The sequence below is a fragment of the Drepanopeziza brunnea genome (genome assembly GCF_022702325.1).
Source record: "Drepanopeziza brunnea f. sp. 'multigermtubi' strain 214-2 chromosome Unknown ctg14, whole genome shotgun sequence".
Taxonomy (NCBI): Eukaryota; Fungi; Ascomycota; class Leotiomycetes; order Helotiales; family Drepanopezizaceae; genus Drepanopeziza; species Drepanopeziza brunnea.
Window position 1 is genome coordinate 1,047,849 of NW_027094077.1, and position 21,245 is coordinate 1,069,093.

A 21,245-nucleotide genomic window follows, 5' to 3' on the forward strand; every position below is an offset into this window, starting at 1 on the left:
GAGTAGTAGTCGGAGTTAAAAATCACATTGCTTGTTGTCGCCTTTTGAGTGCTATGCTTCCTCCTCAATGCTCGAGTTCTGATGTTGGACATACCATCTTCTGAGTTGCTTTTTATGGATTTCACTGTTGTGTAGGTAGTTTCCAGAATCCCATAATCTCTAGAAACAAAATCAAAATTCCAGAAACCAAGCAAGAACACCATTTTTTCTCCTCATGTCTGCTAAAGTGAGAAGGTGACTTTTGTACTATACACTATACACTCATATCCGTAGACATGATGTGCCGCCCGCCCAGCCCGTCAACCAATATATGCCCTATCTTATGTCCGCTCATCTCGCCGACTCCTGCCATCACAATCATACATGCCTCCCCTCCCCCCGTCTCCCTTCATAATCCAACATAACCTCTAACCAATCATCCGACTAATCAGTTCAAACACCAACCCCCCAAAGATGACAAACGCAAGTAAACCTACGAGCATCAATCAGCATGCATCCACCTCATCCTCTGTCCTTGCCGCTGGCACCATCCCATCCTTTCATTCGAGGGGAAAGGAGAATTGGGTTATAGAGAGAGAAAGAAGAGGGAGAAGCGACGTACCGAGCACGACGGGGCTCACGGGGCTCTTGAACGACTGCTTCTTGATGATCTCCTGCGTAGGCTTGCCGCGCTTGGCGTCCTGCTGCTTGTTGAACTTCTCGTTGCGCTTGCGCTGCTCGGGGGTTTGCGCCTGTGTACACACGGAAGGTGTCCCTTTGTCAGCCTTGTTGATTTCCTTCTTGTTCTGCTTGCTTGGTCTTGTGGCCTTTGCTTTTCCCTTTCTTTCATTCTTTCTTTCTCTCTCTCCCTGATATTCCTTGTTTGTGTAGGATCGTATCGTGTTGTATTTTACGTACCATTGTGGATGTAGGTTGAGCGGTTGGGCGGTTGGGTGTTGGTTTGTGGTGTTCGTGTCGTCTCGTATTGATGTCGATGTCGGTGTTGTGAGAGAGAAGTGGTGTTAGTGTATAGATTCTGGTCTTTGTTTATTGTGTGTGCAAAGACAATTATTAGAAGTTGAAGAGCAGGGAATGGAAAGGCAAGGAGTGTGGATGTGAATGTGAGTGGACGTGTGTCTATCTACGAAATCGCAACGATCTGTCCGCAAGCCATCCAGGTTATCGGTAAGGGAGGAGTGTGGGGCCCGCCCGGGCTGGGGTCAGCCGCTAGTTAGCCTCGGAGTTAGCCTCGGAGTTAGCCAGGAGCGTGGCGAAGGAACGCTTAGTGCTTGACTGAACTTCAGCTAATCAGAGCTGGAGTTGACAATTTTTCTCCATACTGTACGCAGACAACAACTCACAGGAACAATGAACCCTGCAACGAAGCTATGGAGGGGTGCGGCGACAGTGAAGACGGTGAGCCAGATGAGGTTCAACTCGACGGAGGCCGGCCAGAAGGTGGTTTCTCCTCACGTAAGAAGCTCTTTTAATTTTGTTTTATTTTGTGTCGAAAGCTGACTGATGGATGTACCAGATTGGCTTTTACAAGACGTTCGGGAGACCGATCGCGAAAGTCCTGCTTATGGCGACTTTTACATACCAGCTGGCGTATTGGGGATGGGTGTACTTGGAAAAGGATGAGATCAAGAAGGAGAAGACTGGTGGGTGAAGGACTCTGGATCTCTTGCATCGATCGCAAGATGGTGCGTATGGATTCGGCTGATGTGGTGATTATAGCAGAGGTCCAGCAGTTGGAGAAGCAATTGGGAGAGTTGACGAAGAAGGAGATCAAGATCAAGAAGCCTTGATATTTCCGGATCCAGGATCGAATGATGGCCGAGCCGAGAGAAACTAAGGATCTCAAAAATACTGGCTCAGCATGGCTTAAGCGTAAGCTACATACAGTAAAGCAGCCTCTATGTCTTATCCTCAGGGTCACATCAGCAACACGAAGTCTGTCAAGTACAGCTGTGAGGGTCGGATCCAGGGCAAGCATAAGAGACGAGACCTTGGAAAAATCGGCATGGTCGCTATCCATTACTGGGCTCCCGGCTCCCTTGACTGTAGTTTCTTAGAGAGTAAGTCAATTGTATCTGGGAAGCAGCTCGGCGGCAATAGATGACTCTTGTCAAGGAATTGAAACCATTGGACAAAACCCATGCGAACTATCGGTAATATTTCGGAGACGATGAGAGTCGAGGAGGTTTTTTGCCTGTCGTCATCTTTTGATTCTGACTGTTTTGACATCCTATCTCTTCTGTTCTCACTCTTCCATCGGACAAGATCCTGTTATGTTTACGATAGACATGTCATCTGTTTTAAGAGTGTTCAGCCGCCAGCTATATCTGCCATGATGACTGCCACCTTTCATCATTCTTCTAAGGAACTTTCCTCTTTTTTTTTTTCTCAATTTGCTTTTTGCGCAGTCAATGCATTGATCATTTAAGAAATAAATATTATACCTTATTAGCAGCTTCGCGTGCTACTTTAAATAGTTGAAGTACGCTAGCATACTATGCGAGCCAAACAATTGAAAATTCGGCGGTGAATTCGCTCAAAGCCAAATATGCACCCGTGCTCCTATTACAACGTTAGAATGCAATAAAATGAGCGTGCGAGCCAAATACGATCTTAGACAGTCCTTCCCGAAGGCAGTGTCTTAGATAGTAATAAGAGGACTGGATCCTAGCAAATTGAAGGGGCTGACCCGGCGATTCCGTCGGTGAAACAGTCGAGAAACCAAGGCGCTCACATCAACCTTTAAAAACTTCCCGCCTTTTTTTTCTTCGCGACTTTCTCCTTTCGCAATTAACGCACTGATTAGTTGAGAAACAAAGATGATACTTTGAAAGGAAGAGCTCCAGCATATACTTGACTGCGAATCAAGAGATATATAGAAATTTAATCATAATGAAGTCGTAAGTGAAAAGGGAGGGAAAAGAGAGGCTTCGTATGATACTTGAATGTATGCTGTATATATATTATAAATGATCGATGCTGATTCAGGAAGGAACTAGCTACTCGTCTATCTAAGCGTGCCCACGTGACCTAGCTACGTGCCTAGTGGAGCAGAGGCACGTGATCTTGGGGCCTGATATAAGGTCTGAAAATAGATCAGGGACGCGATCTCCATCATAATACGTTAATAGCAACCTCTCTCGCTTATCTAAAAGGTTTTTGCAAGAATGGCTTGGGCCGCCTTTGCTTTCTTCCCCCTCTTATACAAGCGATTGGCCGTTTTCCTTTCCCACGTCAATGTCTTATACAGTAATACGAGGCTTAATTCTGGCAAATGTAAAAAGATTGACCCGGTGATTTGGTCGGCGGAAGAATCGGGAAACAAAGGCGAGCGCATAGACCTTTAAAAATTTCCGCCTTTTCTTTCTTTGCGATTTTCTCATTGCGCAATTGACGCACTAATCAATTAAGAGACAAAAGATAATACGTTGACAGCAACCTCGCCCGCTTTTTTAATAGGCTTGCGAAAAAATCGCTTGGGCCGCCCTCATCTTCTTCCCTTCCTCATGCAAGCGATTGGCCGTTTTCCTTTGCGAAGGCAATATCTTGGATTGTAATACGAAGACTGAATCTTAGCAAATGTGAAAGGACTGTCTCGGCCATTTGGTCGATTGAAACAGTCGAGGAACAAGAGAGCGCGCGAGAGTCCAACGGTGAAATACAAAAGGGTTTAGTAGATAGGTATAAGAAGGGCCAGTCGCCCACGCTTCAAAGTTCATTCCACATCGAACATCCAAACATCTCCCTCCTCCTCAGTCGCTTCTCAAAATACGAGCATCTCTCCTTTCAAGTCAAAGATCACTTCAAAGCTATCCAAAGCCATCCAAAGCCATCCAAAGCCATCCAAAGCCATCATGAAGACCTGGGTCGTTCTAGCCTTCTTGTTGGCATCAACATCGACCGCATCAATCATGAGCGCTAACGAGAACGGGATTCTCGTCACCCGCCAAGCGTGCGGCAAAACCCCTGCTGGATGCGATTGCAGTAGGCCTGCTGGATGCCCAAAGTGTGATTGCACTTGTGATGATTGCGTAAGTTCAATTAAAGCGATGGATAACATGACTTTTACTAACTTTGCAACAATAGGCTGGTGGCAACGGCCCTCCGAAACTGTTATAGTTTGCATATCAGAAGACACCGGCTCTGGAAGGAGGTGCTTACAGATATCTGGTTCCTTGGTTCTCTTGCCCTTGCTCGAGTTTGATTTTTTTGGAGGCACTTTCACACAGTTGCGTGTCCTTGTCTTCATCCTGTCTCAGGTGTGGAAGAACAGTTGTATTTTGCATTTGCGGCACACTTAGAAAAATGTTACACTTTCAGGCGTATAAATGCTCCAATCTCGTGAAAGCAGAAGTTGCAAACGGCATTGGACATCAAGCGAATGTGAAGCAGTCAAAAACTTCAAGTTGAATATGAAACAAAGGTAAAAGGAGATACGATACATGCTACTCGGGAGGATTCCTGGCTAATTGTTGATTGAGCAGCGAGAGCGAGTGTGTACATCCTGAAGTAGCCACTTGGCTATTTGATCTTGGCGAAATCAAGCCACCAGGCCCAGAAGGTTTTGACAAAGAACAAATTCAGAAAACTTGCATATCAGTATGATCCTCCTGGATCTCTCCGTAGTCATCAAACATCTATCATTCGGCCGGTTCTGCCGAGTTTTATTGTCGCTGTCCGGGCCTGGCGACCCCACCACCACTTCCAGCGTGTGTCATTGGCCTTAAAAAAACTAATCCACTCGATAGCTGTTGTCCGGTCTTTCGCGGACCTCGATAGTTTTCCCAATATTCTATGAGCTGGCTATCCTTGCTCATCCTTGGATGATTGTGATCTGTTGATGCCGCGTGACAACGGAAATCACTTTCATCGTCAGCCTCTAATCTTTGCCCTGAGGCTGTCCGCGGCGGAGGGTTGATGAGGGATTTTCAAATAATAAGTGATGGGTAATCATAAATTCTGTAAAAAGTAGGGGGTACTTGCAAATGAGGATGTCAATAGCAGATCAGTCACCATTGAGACGAGTACAGGAGGAGATGAAGCAGGAAGAAGCTCACCACCAACGAATATTGGCGCTTACCCAAGTCACTAAAAGCTTACAAGCCCACGAAGAGCAATCAATGAGCTCAATTGGAAAGCAACTCTTTGACCCGTAGCCGGCTATCAAATTGATGTTAAGATTGGGCACTTTGGTGACGTCGTCAAAAAAAATGGGGCTTGCTCAGGTTCGCTAAGCCTTTTCTGGACAAGCGCCCTCCTCTCTCCCTCCTCTCTCCCTCCTCCTCTGGATGTTTCAAACATGTCCAATATCTCTTCGTAGTCAATTGATTTTTCTTCTTCGTGTGTCTTGAAGAGGAGATGATAGCAGAGCCAAGCGGGACGAATAGAAGCCATTTGCTTTTTTTTAGCTCCAGCTCCAGCTCCAGCTCCCGCGAGCTAGCAGTCTTGTCTCAACCTTCAGCTGCCTCCATACCTGTCAACATGGAGTTTCGCTGCCAATTCAAGCAAGGGATATTCACACATGGCTGACACGGGAAAGCTAGTCAAGCCACTGGAGCGAGCCGCACTACATATGTAGGCCGAAACGTGTATAGTGTTTTAAACCATGTTTATGATATAAAACATTTTGGGATTTTATGTTAAAAAAGAAAAAAACTAGGTCGATCAAATCGACTCCACCCGTGAGACTTACATTCCAGCTTGCTGGTCTCGATAGTCTTCCTCCCCCAAAAAAATGTATATAAGGATTTCTATGAGAATTCACAACAACTCCGAGTCCGCACGGAACAAGTCATGGCTCCAACATATGACAAGACTTTCGTCTCGCCCGAGGTCGATGCCCAGCCCAAGAGAATTGTAATCTGCTGTGATGGAACCTGGCAGTCAGCAACATCCTTGGATCCAACAAAGGGGTGCTCTTCCAATGTCGCCCGGTTATCTAGAGTACTTGCCAATGCTGGGAAGGACAAGAACGGCAAAGAATGGCAGCAACTCGTCTATTATGATGCCGGGATTGGGACGGGTGATATCACCGACGTTGAGAAGAAGAGACAAGGTAAGTACCAGAGTTCATTTTCACTTCACCCTGTTTGAAAGGTAGTAAGACTGACTGACTGACATCAATCAGGTGGTCTGGGGTCTGGGCTCATCGAGAAAATCCTCGAAGCCTACAACTTTCTTGCAAACAACTTTTGCGCGGGCGATCAGCTTTTCTTCTTCGGGTTCTCTCGGGGTGCTTACACGGTTCGAGCGACTGCCGGGCTTGTGTGTCAGCTCGGAGTCTTGAAGCCAGCTTCCATGTCAACCTTCATCTCTTTGTATAACGAGTATGTCCACGGGAAGGATGGGGCTGGAAAGTCGTTCGATCGGTATCCGGCCTGGACAGAATTCACAGAGGCTAGCAAGGCAACTGGGGGCCATGCTATTTCCCTTCCAGCCGAGATCAAGATCCAGGTCATCGGTGTATGGGATACTGTTGGTGCTCTTGGTATTCCAAATCTGGGACACTTCTCGCATTTTAAGCTGCACAGGGCACACCAAAAGGCCTACCAGTTCTACGACACTACCCTCAACGATAGTGAGTACAGCCTTCCTAGTCCGCTGCCTTCCTATAGTTAAGGTAAAAAAAAAAACAAAAAAGAAATCGAGGATTTTCTTCGCACGCCGCCATCTGCAAATCGTGATTTGTGTTTGACGAGAATCCAGGAATTCTTCATGCATATCAAGCACTCGCCCTCGACGAGCGCCGCGAATCCTTTGCCCCAGCCATGTGGAAACTCAAACCAACACCCCTCATAGACCCCAAAGGCGATCCCAACGGACCACGCGAGAAGCCCAAGACCGCCCTCTGCCAGTGCTGGTTCCCCGGCGCCCACATCAACGTTGGCGGGGGCAGCTCTGCCAACGCAGGCAAGAGCCCCAAGGGCGACAGGGAGCAGCTAGCTTCCGTCAGCTACGGCTGGATGCTGGACCGGATCCGACCTCACCTCGCACTCTCCGAGGCGGCCCTCGCCGGCCAGATCGCCGAGTTCAAGCGGATGGCGGAGATGGAGCCCGAACCCGAGACGGGCTGGTCCATCTGGAACGCGCCCCGGTTCGTCAAGAACCTCATCTCGGACACGACGAACAAGGCGCTGCCGGCGGGCTACGGCATTGGCGAGATCGACGACAGTCACACGCCCATGTACTGGCTGATGGCTTTCCCCAAGGAGCGAGAGCCGAATTTCTACGACTCCGTCGCCCCCAGCAAGAAGGTTCCCGTGGAGGAGCAGTGGTACACGGTGGAGCGCATCCATCCGAGTGTGCATTACAGGCAGCAGGCTCAGCTGGACCACGGCATGCAGCCATATGTTCCGGCTGCCTTGCAGGGGTGGGAGAGGATCGAGGAATCGCATGGAATGGGGAGAGACGGTGCGAGGAAAGGATGGAAATGGGTCAAGTTTAACAAGAAGAGGGAGAGGCTTGATGAGATGTGGGAGTTTGAGATTGGGGGCTTTCCTGAGGGGATGAGTGTGGAGAAGAGGCTCATCGATGCGAGTCTCGTGAAGGACATCCACGAGAAGGCTAGTGCCGCGTGGAAGAAGTGACGACGGATGTAGTTGGGGTCTGCTCTGATCGATTGGAACGGTGATGTAGATATCGACATGTTGGTAAATTTCAAAGGTCCACTGTGACTAGTTCATACACAGAAGATTCATGTTCTCGAGCTCGCTTGTGCTCGAATCTCCGCTTTGCGGTGTAACCTGTAAGCTTCCAGCCGTTCATGGTATTATTGTCTACGTTCTCCGAAGGCATGGTCAAATATCTGCGTAGAGTCGGAGTCGTTTCTTATAACGTGTGGTAGGTAGCGTTGGATATATACACCGTGGAGTACGGGTATCTGAGATTTCTCACCTTGGTAGCAGTTCTCCGTATTGGGGGCAACGCAAAGATGCACGATCCTTGGCGTGAAGGACTCGGCTCTGCGGAGTTGTCGCTTAACTTAAGCGAGGGCATTTTCGAAAGCAGTCTTTCTAGAAGACTCAGCAAACAAGAATCAAGAAGGCGGGTAGACAAGATGGCCATCCAAACACTACAGAGAATCGCCAGACTAGGAGAATATCTATCAGCATACACAATCATACACCCTCATCTTACGTCAAGAGCCTTCCGCGTAACTCTCCATCGCTGTCATGTTCTGTCTTCGGCGGCACAAGGTCGACCTGGCCCTCGGCGTAGCAGTGGGCATGTTCGCTGCCATGTTCCTCGTTGGGTCCAAGCCAGAATCGCCCGAGAGTATCCTGCGCTCCTTAAACAATCCCCAAGTCCCACTTAAAAAGTTTTGTACTGCGCATGTCTCTGTGTTTTACGATCCCAGAGAAGTCTGCTGGTGACAGGCCCTTCATCTTAGCCTCCAGCTTCCTGCCGAAATGCTCAAAGTCCACTCTAGCTCTCTCTTCCTCCTCTAAAATTGACCGGATCAGCCGCCGTTCAAGTGGCCGCATCTGATAGGCGTGGGGGAGGAGATATGCGACTATTGGCGCATATCGGTGTGAGCCGAGAGTGTCGAGCGCAACGCGCTCCCCGATATCCTGCAACCTCTTCTCCTCGTCCTGGTCAATGTCCATCTTAGGTAAGACTATCCGACCCGTCTCGATCAGTGCCTTGGCAAGGGCATTCTGCAGTATTATCCTGGTAGTTTCTATAAAGCCAAGTCTCTCGGTCGCGCGGGTCTCTGGCCTCTTCGCATGCCTGGCAATTCTACCAGTTTTCGGTGCCACAAAACCACGTCTAGAAATGACAACCGCCATTTGCCCACCCAGGAAAATTTCTGACGCCTTATTCATCCATCTTTGATCCTCCTCGAGACCTAGAAGCTCTCCCTTCAACTCCTCCGCCTCTCGGTACCGATCACATATTGAGCTCTCTCCTCCTCCAGATCATCTTCCTTGGGCCACTGCTCTGGCTCTTCAACTATATTGCGTTGCAGGAACTTTGACTCATCATCGCCTCCTGTGATATTCTATATGCGCTTTCGAGCAATGCGCGAGCCAGAAACATGACGCCTGTTCTCGCCGCGACAGACACCCCGTATGCGTAACTCAAACTTGACCCCAGCGCCAATGCTCAAAGCCATCTTCATCGCTGTAAGAATTGCTGGCAGATTTTGGTACAATAGAGCAGGCACTTGATACAGCACCATTCCCCGATGTCCAGCTCTCGAAATAGCATAGCGCCGGAGGCGTACGGATCGCGCTCCTCGTTGACGATAACGAGGTACTCCAACGAACTGAAATTTGCAAGTAGTGTTCGAAAGACCGTCGCGGAATCCTTCTCCCGGTACTTGGAGAGGAAGATGGCCGGAATTGCAATCTTGCGGATGCTGGCTAGCTCGAACTGACCCAAGGGGCCGATCACGCGGTTCATCCCGCGCTCACCGAAGACGTCATCGGTACTTCCAGCTGAGTGTGGTGTGAAGAAAGAGAAAGCGGGATAATCACCGAACAAAAGACAGTCGCGCTGGTAGTCGAAGGGGGTGCAAGCTGGGCGTGAAGAGCTGCCAAACCAGATGCCGTAGACGCCGAGCCCGATTACGCGAGACTCCTTGCAGACGTGCAGAAGAACTGGGATCTCGGCGTGAAAGGAGAAGTAGCCGGCTTGTGCCTCACCATAGACGACGTCGACGACCCGAGGGCCGGGGATCGCGTGTCTCCATATGCGGTGGCGGAGCTTGGGCTCGATCGAGCTTTGGGAAGAGGGTGAACTTCTGCTTCGGCGGCTTGTTTTTTTTTAGAGGGGTCTGTATAGCGGTGGACGCTTCTTGCGCGACAAAGATTAACATTATGAAATTATCTGTATGAGCAGAGGTGTCTTCATATGGATCTATGTGGATGTTGTTTGATGGAGCAGGAGTTGGCGAAGGTTGGATGCAAGTCAACAAAGTCTCTTCTCGCGAAATGAATAAGAATGCGTAACGGATGTAGTCGCGGTGTTCCCAAAAGCAAGCCAAGCGAGCCTGAGATTACATGAGCTGATGAAAAAATTAGTCGGGCGTCCTTCGGCGTAGTCAAAGGAAAAGGTGCAATCGCTGTTTTTGTTTGATAGAGCGGCAGCTCTGAGGATAGTAGATTATCAAAAACCAACTCATGAGAAACAAGTACAAGACTGATATGGATAATTGCCGTGTCGCTTTCAGGATGACAAACAGAAAAATATAGCAGAGGAAAGAGCTGCCCGGGCCCGGTACTCATCCTCTCCGACAGTTTCACCTCTGAATTTTCCTACCTACTTCATCTACCCCCAAACCAGAATGGGTTTCCATCCAGTGGCGGGATGGCTTGGTTGGCAGGTCATCTTTAGATCAATCTGGACGGGAACGATTGGGCCCCCGGGATCCGGGAACGAAAAAAGAACCTATTCAGCTAGGTTTGATATCTAGGACCTCGTATCGGTATACGGGTTTCTAGAGAAGTTTTTGCCGTTCTGACCCAATCCTTTACCTATTTATTTCTGGTTGTTGGAGGTTGCTCGCTTATTTTGTGGATACGTTGACATCGATTACCTACCCATCCACATACCGGTAGCGGCTCCGAACGCAAGAAGGAAGGCCTTGGAGGGTTGCAGAATCTTATCTGATAATTTCTACCTCGTTCACGCCGACCCCTGAAGTCGCCGCCGATGTCCCCGAGGCAGCATCATCGCAGAAATCAAGTCAACTCCTGAGAACCGGGGCATTCTCGGCACTTGGGATTGATTGTCCTGCGAATCTCTACGTGCTCAGGCTTGCTTACACCTTGCAAGAGCCAGGGCAGCCTTATGGCAGAAATTCACGCTTCGGATCCATTCCTAGATGAGGTGTGCGCCCTCGTCTGGTACATTACCATCTAGGGGAGACTCCACCTCGAGCCTTGACGGACGGATGCTGGTGAAGCAGTTGGGGGCCATCGCTGCTTCGAATTAGAAGATTCCGAGGGTTGAGTGCTGGTGTGATAGAGATGGAGGACAAGGATCGAAGTGGCTGGAGGATGGCCGAAGGAGGGCCCGGAAAGAGGGGAGTGTTGGACTCGTTCTGATTGTAGAAATCCTGGGGATTCGTGTACAGATGTTGTAGGTTCGAGCAGATATATAGGTACTAGGCCGTGGAAAAACTTAAGCGAAGAGAAGGCCTTGTGAAGTTGAATCACCCAAGGTAGGGCCGGATTTGGCTCTCTGTTGTTAGGGGAATGGCTGAGGGATGGCAATGTGGTGATCTGGACTGGTGCATTCCAAGGGCGTGCGTGGTCTTGCGTGGAGGGAATCAGTAAATGGTTCTTAAACAGGCAGCAGCTTGCTAACGAGAGTAAGCCAAGCAAGCCAGTGAGTGCACTCCGTAAACCTCCTCCGCCGTCCTTTCTGGTACCACTAATTAACCCACTTCGAAATTTGATCTTGATCAGGTCATACCTCCCTTCCGCCTCAAAAAAACAGTTAGAAACCTCTAAATGCACCCGATTCTTCTTGTCTTGTTATCGCATTTTCTGAATGTAAACACCACACTCGGCTGACATCGGGTCGCGCCAGCTCCTGCCTCGATGGAACGCCAACGTCCTCCAAGAATCCCGCAGGATCACGTGACGCATGCACCTATTCTCCTCTTGACCCCCACTACTTGACGCCCTTCCCCCCACAGGTCCAGCCTCACGGGCGAACATCTCACCGAGCAAATACAAAATCAGTTTTTGGATGATTCCTTTTCAAATAAAAAAGAATGCCACACTTCCACCCCTAGTTGAATACCGAGGACAGATCCTCCCTTTTCATCATGACTCGCTACCCAGAATCAGCTCCTCAACCATGGCTCAAGACTCCATGCGTCAAGTCTGTATCTCTGTCCCGCGCAGCAGGCTGGTACGGTCCCCCTCTCCCTCTCCCGAGGAAACGCAACTAATTCCTCCCAGCAACGTCTACCTCAAGCTCGAGACTCTCCAGCCGTCCGGTTCCTTCAAATCACGCGGCATTGGGAACCTCCTCCGCAATGCAATCGCCACCCATGGCCCTTCAAAGCCCATCCACTTCTACTGCTCCTCCGGCGGCAATGCGGGCCTCGCCTGCGTCGTCGCCGCCACCACGCTTAAGCGGCCAGCAACAATCGTGGTGCCGCTCAGCACCACACCGCTCATGATCGAGAAGCTTCGCGCGCTAGGCGCTGACGTGGTGCAGACGGGCGAGCACTGGAGCGAAGCCGATGCCTATCTCAGAGAGGTACTTTTGGACAAGGATGAGCATGGGGTCTATGTGCCGCCGTTCGATCACGAGGATATTTGGGCGGGGGCAGCTACTATCATCGACGAGCTCGAGGAAGACGATCAGATGGGGAAGCTCGGGTACGATGCCGTGGTATGCAGCGTCGGCGGAGGCGGCTTATTCTGCGGGATCATGCACGGGCTCGAGCACCATCAGCGTCTCGCCGCAGGGGTGCGAGTCCTAGCCGTCGAGACGAAAGGCGCGGATTCCCTGAACCTCAGCGTACAGAGCAGGAAGCTCACGCGCCTGCCGGGCATCACCAGCATCGCCTCCAGTCTCGGCGCGACACAGGTAGCAAGCCAAGCCTTCACGTGGGCCATGCGCGGGGAGGAGGAGGAGGCGGAGGAGGGAGTCACCAGCCACGTGCTGAGCGACGCCGAAGCCGCCATGGCGTGCGTCAACTTCGCAGACGACGAGCGGATCCTCGTGGAACCGGCTTGCGGCGCCAGTATCGCGCCCGCGTACAGCGATACCCTCCACGCGCTCCTCTTCCCCTCCCTCTCCCCGGAGGAATTCTCCCAGAAGAACATCGTCATCGTCGTCTGCGGCGGCTCGAACGTCACGCTGCAGATCCTGCAGGCTTACCAGGAGAGATACGGGCAGGATCATGCCGTGCTGGAGAAGTTCCATTCCAGGAGCAGGGCGAGAGGGCAAGGGGCCGCCGAGGAGGCGCTTCCGACGACCGCAACAGCGACCGCGCGGAGGGACTTGGAGGGCACGCCGGTCCTGTCGAGACCGGCTACGGGGACGATGCATCCGGCGGAGGTGCAGAGGCAGGTTCAGAAGTTTGGGAAGGTACTGTTGGCGGCGGCGAAGGACGCGTAGGGAATCTTTGGCTTTCGAACTCTCGGGCACAGAGAAAGCGATGATGATGATGATGATGATGATGATGATGATGACGACGACACCTTGAGATGGGATATGCTCGCTTGGTTTAGTTAGTAGTCTATAGGTAGATAGATATAGCTTGCTATGTCAAGCGATAGATAGATAGAGCGATAGAGCGATAGATAGGTAGATAGTTAGACAGATAGACAGACCTATCGATCAACTAGCAGAAGAGTTGGCCACGGGCCTTCCTTACCTTACTTACATACTGCAGGTGCTTCACCTGTCTATCCTATCCTGCCCTATCCTAACCTATCCTACCCTATCCTACCCTACCCTATCTATCCTTAAAGAGGGATCGAAAGCGCGACTCGGTAAATCCTGTGCTCGCTCGCTCGCCACCTCTCGAGATTACATTACATTACGTTACATTCCTGTCTTCAGTCTTGTCTCATTCATGACCTTCTCGAAAAGTCACACGCACTTCCCTATTCAAACTCTGTTTTGGATTCGCGACGTATGTACGTACGTACGTACGTACGTACGGATATACGGGTATCTATCTATCTGCCAATCTATCTATCTATCTATTCTTTATTAGCCCCCCAGAGCCTCCAGTCTCTCTTCCGATCTCTCTTCCAAACCACAAAAGCACAAAAGCACCAGCCCACCCCAAAGTTCTCGCGACAGGCCGACCTCTCTGCGTGAAAGAGTCGTTCTCCCTCTCTCCCTCTTTGTCTTTCTTTCCCTTTTTCCCTCTTTCTTCCAGTCAGTCAGTCAGTTAGTCAGTCAGTCAGCTGCAGGACGAGCACCTCAGTTAGCGCCGTTTTTGCACCTTTGGTTCTTTTGAGATGGGATGAGTTGGGATGGGGAGAGATGAGATGGGGAGAGATAAGATGGGGAGAGATGGGGAGAGGAGAGATGAGACGAGGAAAGATGTATGTGAGTGTATGTGTGTGTGTGTGTGTGTGTATAGCTGGGCTGAGATGGGATGTTGAGATATACTTTGAGAGCTTGGATTTTGGGTTTTGAGTTGGGATGAGGGGGAGGAGGAGGAGGATGGATGGATGAATGAGAGGGATGGATGGATGACAAGGAAGGAAGGAAGGAAATGAGGATTGCAGGTAGCTAGGTAGGTAGTGGCTTGAGTACGGTACGGTATGGTACGGTACAGTAGGGAGCAGGGCATGGTTTGGTTTGGTTGTAGATAGGGAGTAAGGTTGGAGAGGGAAAGAAGGGGGAGAGGGAGAGGGAGAGGGAGAGGGCTGGAGATGAGATGAGATGAGATGAGATGAGATGAGATGAGATGAGATGAGATGAGATGATCTTTGGTGGAGGCGGAGTACCTAGAGTGGGAGAGTTGATATGCGTCGACATCCATCGATTATCTTTTGCTTGTATGTACGACGTGACCAGTCGACGACGACGGACAATTTTTTACGTGTTTAGTGCATTTCATGTTCTGTCCTATCCAGTTTCTGTTTTGTTTTGTTTGTATGTGCATATGCGAGAGTCCTTGCCACGTTCCAAACCGAGGCGGTTCATGGAGGGATGGATGGATGGGTGGATGGACGGGTCGAGACCTTCCCTCTTCTCTGATCTGATCATATGTGGGTGACACGGGGGGTTTAGAACAGCGAGCTGGATTTGTAATTGGGGACGGCTCGGAGGAGTACGGAACAGACACAGGCACACAATGGGCGGACCTCGACCCGGGTCCTGGGTCTGAAATCTGAATCTGCTTCGTACGGCAGATCTTGGCTTTTTCGTGATTGGAGATGATACGATTGATGGGAATCGGAGAGAGGTGGATTCGTGGGATGAGTGAGAGAGGTGGTGGGTAGGACTGGACTGGACTGGACTGGACTTGACTGGACTGGAAATCTGGTTGCAGAGAGTGACTGCTCAGGTTTGTCCCCCCAGCTCCTGTTGTGAGATTCTCCACGGGAGTTACGCTAGTTGCATAGGAAAGAAGGAGAGGGCCAGGCTATAGAGAGGGAAGAAAGATGTCCTGTACCCAGCTTGATGCTGGTCTCCTTTGGCCGCAAACACTGTTTCGTGATCAAGAGATATGTTAAACGTGAAACCCGGTTCCCGGATCTGTAGCTTACACCGCAGGCAGATTGTGGCTTTCGTGATATGTGACAGGTAGGATCGGAAGGAACGCGAAATTTACGAAACAGTTGAGGAGGCTTGGGAAGGACAGAAGAAAGGCATGCGAAAAGAAGAAAAAAGAGTCAGTTGTGGAATCGGGGTCCGGGACGGAGCAAGATGTCCGCACTGTTTCTCTTGACTCAAGAAAACATGGTGGACTGTGACTCTCGAGGACCTGGCCATGATGAGGATCATCCCCGAAAAAGAAGGGAGAAGAAAAGAAGAAGAAGACAAGGACGAACAGCAGTACCGAAGATTGTAAATGGCAAAAGCGAGACGCTGAGAATAGATATGAAGAAGAAGAAGAAACAGACATGAAAACCAGAGATGGAATTGATCACATGATACGTACATTTCTCCCCTTGCCTGTTGATGCGGCGGAAGGGAAAAAGCGGCGGCATCCAATCGACGGCCCTTCTTTCCCCCGGGCACCACAGCCACAGCCACACCCACAGCCACACCCACACCCGCGTGTCGCTGCTCCGCCTGATCCAGGATCGTTGGCTGCCCACTGCCCACTGGCCACCAGCGGTCCTCATCTGTCAGACAGGCCAGCAGGTCACCAAAGTAGGCGTCCGACCTCATTTCAAGTTTCGAGTTTCAGTCGGCCCAACGGCAGACGGGCGGTGCGGGATGGGATGGGATGGGATGGGATGGGATGGGAGGTCGGTGGTTCTGTTCAGACGGGCTGGCTGGCAGAGTCCGTGTTCTCCGCGATGACTTGTCGCTTGGACGGTCATGTGGTCTGCATGTGTGGGTCCCGCCGGTCCCGGTCCCTCCAGGCGGTCGCACCGGCGAGATGCCACCGCCATTTGCCATTTGCCATCTGCCATTCGCCATTCGCATTTCGGACTTCCGCACCAATCGATCGATCCACTGGGCGCACGCAGGTACGGTACGGTACGGTACGGTACCCCCAACACCCACCACCCAACCGCATCGATGGGTTTTTTCTAGTCTGCGTCGTCCGCGCGGTCGGGACGGAGGGGAGCGGTTGATCGCGGGATCCGTGTGACCTGCAGGAACGAGAGGAGGGTACCTGACAGGAGGAGGAACGCGAGAGTTGCCCGTTGGTACACCAATCATCATTCGGGAGGAGAGGAAGGGAAGAATGATCGTGGAATGATACGATCCATGTATTCACTCCCTCCCAAAGAAAAGAAAGAAAAAAGAAAAAGGAATTCCGGACGAGAGACGGCAACGGGGAATGCTCTGCTCTGCTCGGCGGCTGCACGACGCTCATCTCAGGCTCTGCTTGCTACCGGATCTCGTTCTTGAGCTGCTCGGAAGACTTTGCCCTCTCTTCTGCCTCCAAATTGGTTGTTGATGCAGCAGCGCGAGCGTCCATGCATCGGTTACAGGCCGTGTTGTGTACCCTACACCCGCGATAGGTAACCGGTTCTCGTAGATATTGTATGCATTGCTGCGCCTGCTTTCCGCCTGTGTATTATGTTCGATGCGATGGATATCTGCTTTGGAGGCTACCTCTTGCAGCATGATCTAGTGGTTTGTTCTGCTCTCGCTCTCTCGCTACGATACTTCCGGACTCTTGAACGTATCACCACTAACGTATAAATTTAGAAACGCGTGATTACCTATTTGGAACTCTGGGCCGCCTCGTGAAGGAAATGTCCACTGCATCTTTCGAAACGCTTCCCTTCAGGTGTGCATGCAGCCTCCCCCTTGGCCTTCCCTTCCCCCCCCCCACCTGAATGGCTCGCTTGGCCCCCCGGGAAACACGGACTGGCCCGCTGGACGACCAACATCGACAAGAGCCCAGCGTGGCTTCCTGTGTGGCTTCCTGTGTGGCTACACGTGTGGCTTGCAGTATATCCAGTTACACAGATTTGTTGTCCATGCTGCATAGATGTCCCGCGGTAGGGCCCCCTTGTATGGGTGTGATCGGAACCCTGGTATGGCCGATTCGAAAAGGTAGGTCACTTTCGAGCGAGACGCCATGCTATCGACCTACGTCTGTCCGGACTACGCTATTCCACAGGATATCGAGCCAAGGTCAGGTGGGTTGCATGATGCGGGTTACGGGATGTCATGAGGGTGGAGGGGAATGTGGCAGATCGAAGGTTAGAATGGAAATGGAAATGGAAATGGAAATGGAATTGGAATTGGAAGTGGAATGGAAGTGGAAGTGGAAGTGGAAGTAATAGTGGAAGTCAAGAAAAGAAAAGGTATATAAAGGTGAAGTCTGTTCGTCCGGAGCTGGTTTCTGGACGTGAACGGCCTTTGCGCGTGCACTAGTGTAGTTCCATCTGCCTCTCTTCACCTCGACCACTTCGACCACTTCGACCACCTCAACCTCGTGAACTTCTATAAATCTCCTCCCCTTCCCACTTCCCGCCCGACAAGTCGCCTTTCTTACCCTTTCACCGCACTTGACGTGTCCGATCTCTGCAACTCACACTCCTTCACTTCCTTCGGCCATTCATTCATTCCTTCTTGGTTGGTCGTGGCTCGATTCAAACGAGAATTCCGTTCCTTCAGCTCAACGTGAGCAACGGGTACCCCCTTTTCGAGTCCTCAACTTCTTCAACACCAACCATTCTTCGTGAATCAGCTTCGACAGCAATTCAGTCATTTCAGAGCACCAGCGGCGACTACTCAGTACTCCCGGCGGTACTCAGTACTCCCGGCGATATTTAAAAACCTCGACTGCGCTCCTCACGCACATACATATCATACCCACCAAACTCCTCACCCCGAAGAACTTGAAGGTCGAAAACATGTACTTCTCAAAGGCAAAGATCTTGGCCGCCTTGGCCGCCGCCGCTACCGCATCCACCGCCAATGCTCGTACGTTCGCCGTCAACCATTTCTATGGCGATGGCGCTCTCATGGAGGGCCGTGTTGATCCCATCGTCAACCCCGGGGTCGCATCAACCCATGTTCACACAATCCAAGGGGGAAATGCCTTCAACATGACCATGACCGATGACCAAGCTCTCAAGTCAACCTGCACCTCCTCCCGCGTGAAGAATGATAAGAGCAACTACTGGACCCCGAAGCTGTACTTCCAGGACCCCACGACCAAGATGCTCGAGCCAGTCAAGATGTTCTACATGAACGTCTACTACTTGTAAGGGAGCCTCACGTGCCGCGGAGATCTTGGCTAACATCTGCACAGCTTCGATGCGACTACCACCGATGAGATCAAGGCCTTCCCCGAGGGACTGCGCATCTTCACGGGGAACTCAGCTCTCCGCACCCCCCCGGCAACGGGTGGCAAACAAATCATCGACCACTCCGGCGGTGCCATCCAACCAGTTCAATGGACTTGTCCTCGCTCGAATAAGGATGGTCCTTTGTACCCAACCGACTCGGACGGTCTGCACGGCGTCGGTATCCAGGACCCAAACAATGAAGGATCCGGTGTTGGTTTCCCCGACAAGAACTGTGACGGCTACGCTTCTCCTCTCCGCGCTGATATCCACCTTCCTGCATGCTACAACCCCGCCAAGGGAGTCGCCAATTACAAGGAGAACATGGACTACCCCACGCATGGTAACTGCCCAGCCGGCTGGATCCACGTCCCTCACATGTTCTACGAGGTCTACTGGAACACTCCCGAGTTCCAAGATCGCTGGACTCCGGGCAAGGGAAGTCAGCCATTCGTTCTTGCCAATGGTGACCCCACTGGCTACAGTCTCCACGCTGATTTCCTCAACGGATGGGACACGGCGACCCTGCAACAGATCATTGACAACTGTGATGCGGGCCATGCGGGGATGGACAAGTGCCCTGGTCTGATGGGTGGTGTGAACGACCCGTCTGGATCTTGCAACATTGACAGCCCGATTCCGGAGTCTATCACTGGTATCATGGACAAGCTTCCCGGCGGCATCTCCGTCGGCGCATGGGGTGAAAATGTCGCTGCTGCTGTGGCACCCGCTCCAGCAGGTACGCCAGCTGTTTCTACCGCTCCAGAGTCCACTGCCGAGCCAGCTGTTTCGCTCCCACCGACCGCGGAGCCAGTGTCTGCCCCGAAGCCCACCACCAAGCCGGCTGCGACTCCTGTACCCGCTTCATCAACGGTGGAGCAGCCTGCACCTAGCCAGGTCCCTGTCTCCACCCTTCCTGCCTCTTCCGCTAGTGAGCCCGCTACTATGGTCACTTCATACGTTACATCCTCCCGAGTCCTCTGGACTACGGTCACGACCGAGGTCACGGCCAAGGGCCCTGCACCAACCTCTGCTTCCCCTGTCGCTCCAGGTTGGTCGTACGTTGGCTGCTACGCGGATACCGAGGATCGCGTTCTCACCGGCATCGAATTCGCCAACATCGGCCAACATGCTGTCTCCAACACCAAGTGTGCTGCCTACTGCGAGTCCAAGGGCTTCACCGTTGCCGGCACCGAGTGGGGCGGCCAATGCTTCTGTTCGAATTCCCTCAATGGCGCCACCAAGGTTGACGAGAGCAACTGCAGCAAGGCCTGCGAAGGCGATAGCAAGCAGATCTGTGGAGGCAGCATGACCCTCAGCATCTACTCCAAGGGTGCCGTCAACAAGGCTCGCAATGCCAGACACATGCACCGCCATGTCCACCCCATCCACTCCTAGACGTCTCGCAATCTTGCTCATGTTTGCCTCGGTATGTACCAACAGGTCACTGGTCTGAGCAAGCATACTCCAAGCTGCACCTCGTCACGCTACAAGCTCATTTTCACTTCTTACAGCTACGCTGTCCTCTTACAAGTGCCATTTTTCACACAAGATCGGAATGATTTTCATTTCAGCTGGGGACTTTTGAAGGATTGCAGAACACATCTTCTTTCTCCCCTCTCGGGCTGGCCTTTTGCATTCGATTTTGCTTTATTTTCTGTACAACGGCGTCGGCGGAACCTTTCTTTGTAAGTACCACCTCGCGAGACCGATGGATGGAATCGGGTGGGATGGATGGATAGATAGCAGGGTTCGGCACGTACAAATGGGTCGAAGAGGCGCGTTCGAAAGGGATACCTGGACACACCTCTGGAGCTTGGTTGGCAAGATCTTGCAGTTGCCGTTAGGATCGGCTACGAATTCATGACCCCTTTGCAATTACATATTCCGTATGATGTATGATGTTGTAGTAGTACCGTACGACTTGTGACCTGTAAACTGTGATATGGTGCATCTATACACGCACTTGAGTGAGATACTAGGCTAATGAGCTTATCGTAGCGGTAAGAAAAATCCCCCACTCTCGGCATTCTAGGCTTTTATGTACCTATACGAAGAGTAGTGTTGTGCCGGTATTGTATGTAATGTAATGTATACTTTGGTCGGGTTTGTTTTTTTTTTTTTTTTTTTTTTCGGAGGTTTGCGCGTTCGTTAGAAGCGGCAGGGGGGTGGGGTGCTTGGGTAAGGTAGGTAGTAGGGAGGGAAGGTAAGGAAGTTAGGTAAGGTGAAGTGAAGTGAAGTGAAGTGAAGTGAAGTAAGCGATGAGAAGAAACGGCACTTGTTCGTGCGGCGGGGGCCTGGAGCACGTGAGGAGGGGGGGGGAGTTAGAGCACAGACCTACCTATGTACGGTACCTAGGTACCTACCTACCTAGTTGAGGAAGCACCACCACCACCACCACCACCTCCTTCCCCAACTTTTCCCTTCTAGCGAACACAGCGCGACCTTCTCACCTTTACGACCAATCGTCCAGCTAGTGGGTGACCTACGCAAAGAGCGATGCCTGCTCTCTCCTTGATCCGCAGCCAAGTTGCCAATCGACAGACACCCTCTTCTATAAATACAACACTCCTGAACCGATTACACGGAATCCATCTTGTGAAATCAAGCTGCTGCTGCGGTAGAAGAGAAGAGAAGAGAAGAGAAGACGACACTGGAGACCTAAGAATCAACTCTTGGAATACTACGTAAGATAGGAAATTAGCTTCAGAAGAAGAGATGGACGTATATCGCTGTTGAACCTTGGCGGAAGAAATAATGAGATTATACTACGTAGCTTTGGCTAGTTAGAATAGATTAAGGACTTACTTTGTTGGCTCAGTTATTGAAGAT

The 21,245-nt window shown here is 51.2% G+C and overlaps 6 protein-coding genes across 7 annotated transcripts; 5 read left to right on the plus strand and 1 right to left on the minus strand.

Annotated features, from left to right (window-relative positions):
- Nucleotides 1-1,347: 1,347 nt before the first annotated feature.
- Nucleotides 1,348-1,787, plus strand: L3040_007888 (uncharacterized protein; the record flags this gene model as incomplete). Of its 2 annotated transcripts, none has more annotated exons than XM_007295615.1 (3): nt 1,348-1,452; nt 1,514-1,640; nt 1,717-1,787. In XM_007295615.1, 3 exons carry the CDS (start codon nt 1,348-1,350, stop codon nt 1,785-1,787), a joined length of 303 nt encoding a protein of 100 aa, XP_007295677.1. The 2 variants fall into 2 exon arrangements, with proteins under 2 accessions (XP_007295677.1, XP_066010644.1); XM_066154744.1 differs by having other exon boundaries at nt 1,720-1,787.
- Nucleotides 1,788-1,897: 110 nt separating this feature from the next.
- Nucleotides 1,898-2,171, plus strand: L3040_007889 (uncharacterized protein; the record flags this gene model as incomplete). The annotated part of the gene is made up of 2 exons (XM_066154745.1): nt 1,898-2,057; nt 2,113-2,171. 2 exons carry the CDS (start codon nt 1,898-1,900, stop codon nt 2,169-2,171), a joined length of 219 nt encoding a protein of 72 aa, XP_066010645.1.
- A 3,619-nt stretch (nt 2,172-5,790) lies between these two features.
- On the plus strand, nt 5,791-7,583 carry L3040_007890 (uncharacterized protein; the record flags this gene model as incomplete). The annotated part of the gene is made up of 3 exons (XM_007295613.1): nt 5,791-6,052; nt 6,125-6,574; nt 6,703-7,583. 3 exons carry the CDS (start codon nt 5,791-5,793, stop codon nt 7,581-7,583), a joined length of 1,593 nt encoding a protein of 530 aa, XP_007295675.1.
- A 702-nt stretch (nt 7,584-8,285) lies between these two features.
- L3040_007891 (uncharacterized protein) lies at nt 8,286-8,822 on the minus strand (the record flags this gene model as incomplete). The annotated part of the gene is made up of 1 exon (XM_007295612.2): nt 8,286-8,822. One exon carries the CDS (start codon nt 8,820-8,822, stop codon nt 8,286-8,288), a length of 537 nt encoding a protein of 178 aa, XP_007295674.2.
- A 2,954-nt stretch (nt 8,823-11,776) lies between these two features.
- On the plus strand, nt 11,777-13,083 carry L3040_007892 (uncharacterized protein; the record flags this gene model as incomplete). Its single annotated transcript, XM_007295611.2, has 2 exons — nt 11,777-11,862; nt 11,913-13,083. 2 exons carry the CDS (start codon nt 11,777-11,779, stop codon nt 13,081-13,083), a joined length of 1,257 nt encoding a protein of 418 aa, XP_007295673.2.
- A 4,895-nt stretch (nt 13,084-17,978) lies between these two features.
- L3040_007893 (uncharacterized protein) lies at nt 17,979-19,811 on the plus strand (the record flags this gene model as incomplete). Its single annotated transcript, XM_007295610.2, has 2 exons — nt 17,979-18,331; nt 18,380-19,811. The coding sequence occupies 2 exons, from the start codon at nt 17,979-17,981 to the stop codon at nt 19,809-19,811; spliced, it is 1,785 nt and encodes a 594-aa protein (XP_007295672.2).
- Nucleotides 19,812-21,245: the final 1,434 nt, after the last annotated feature.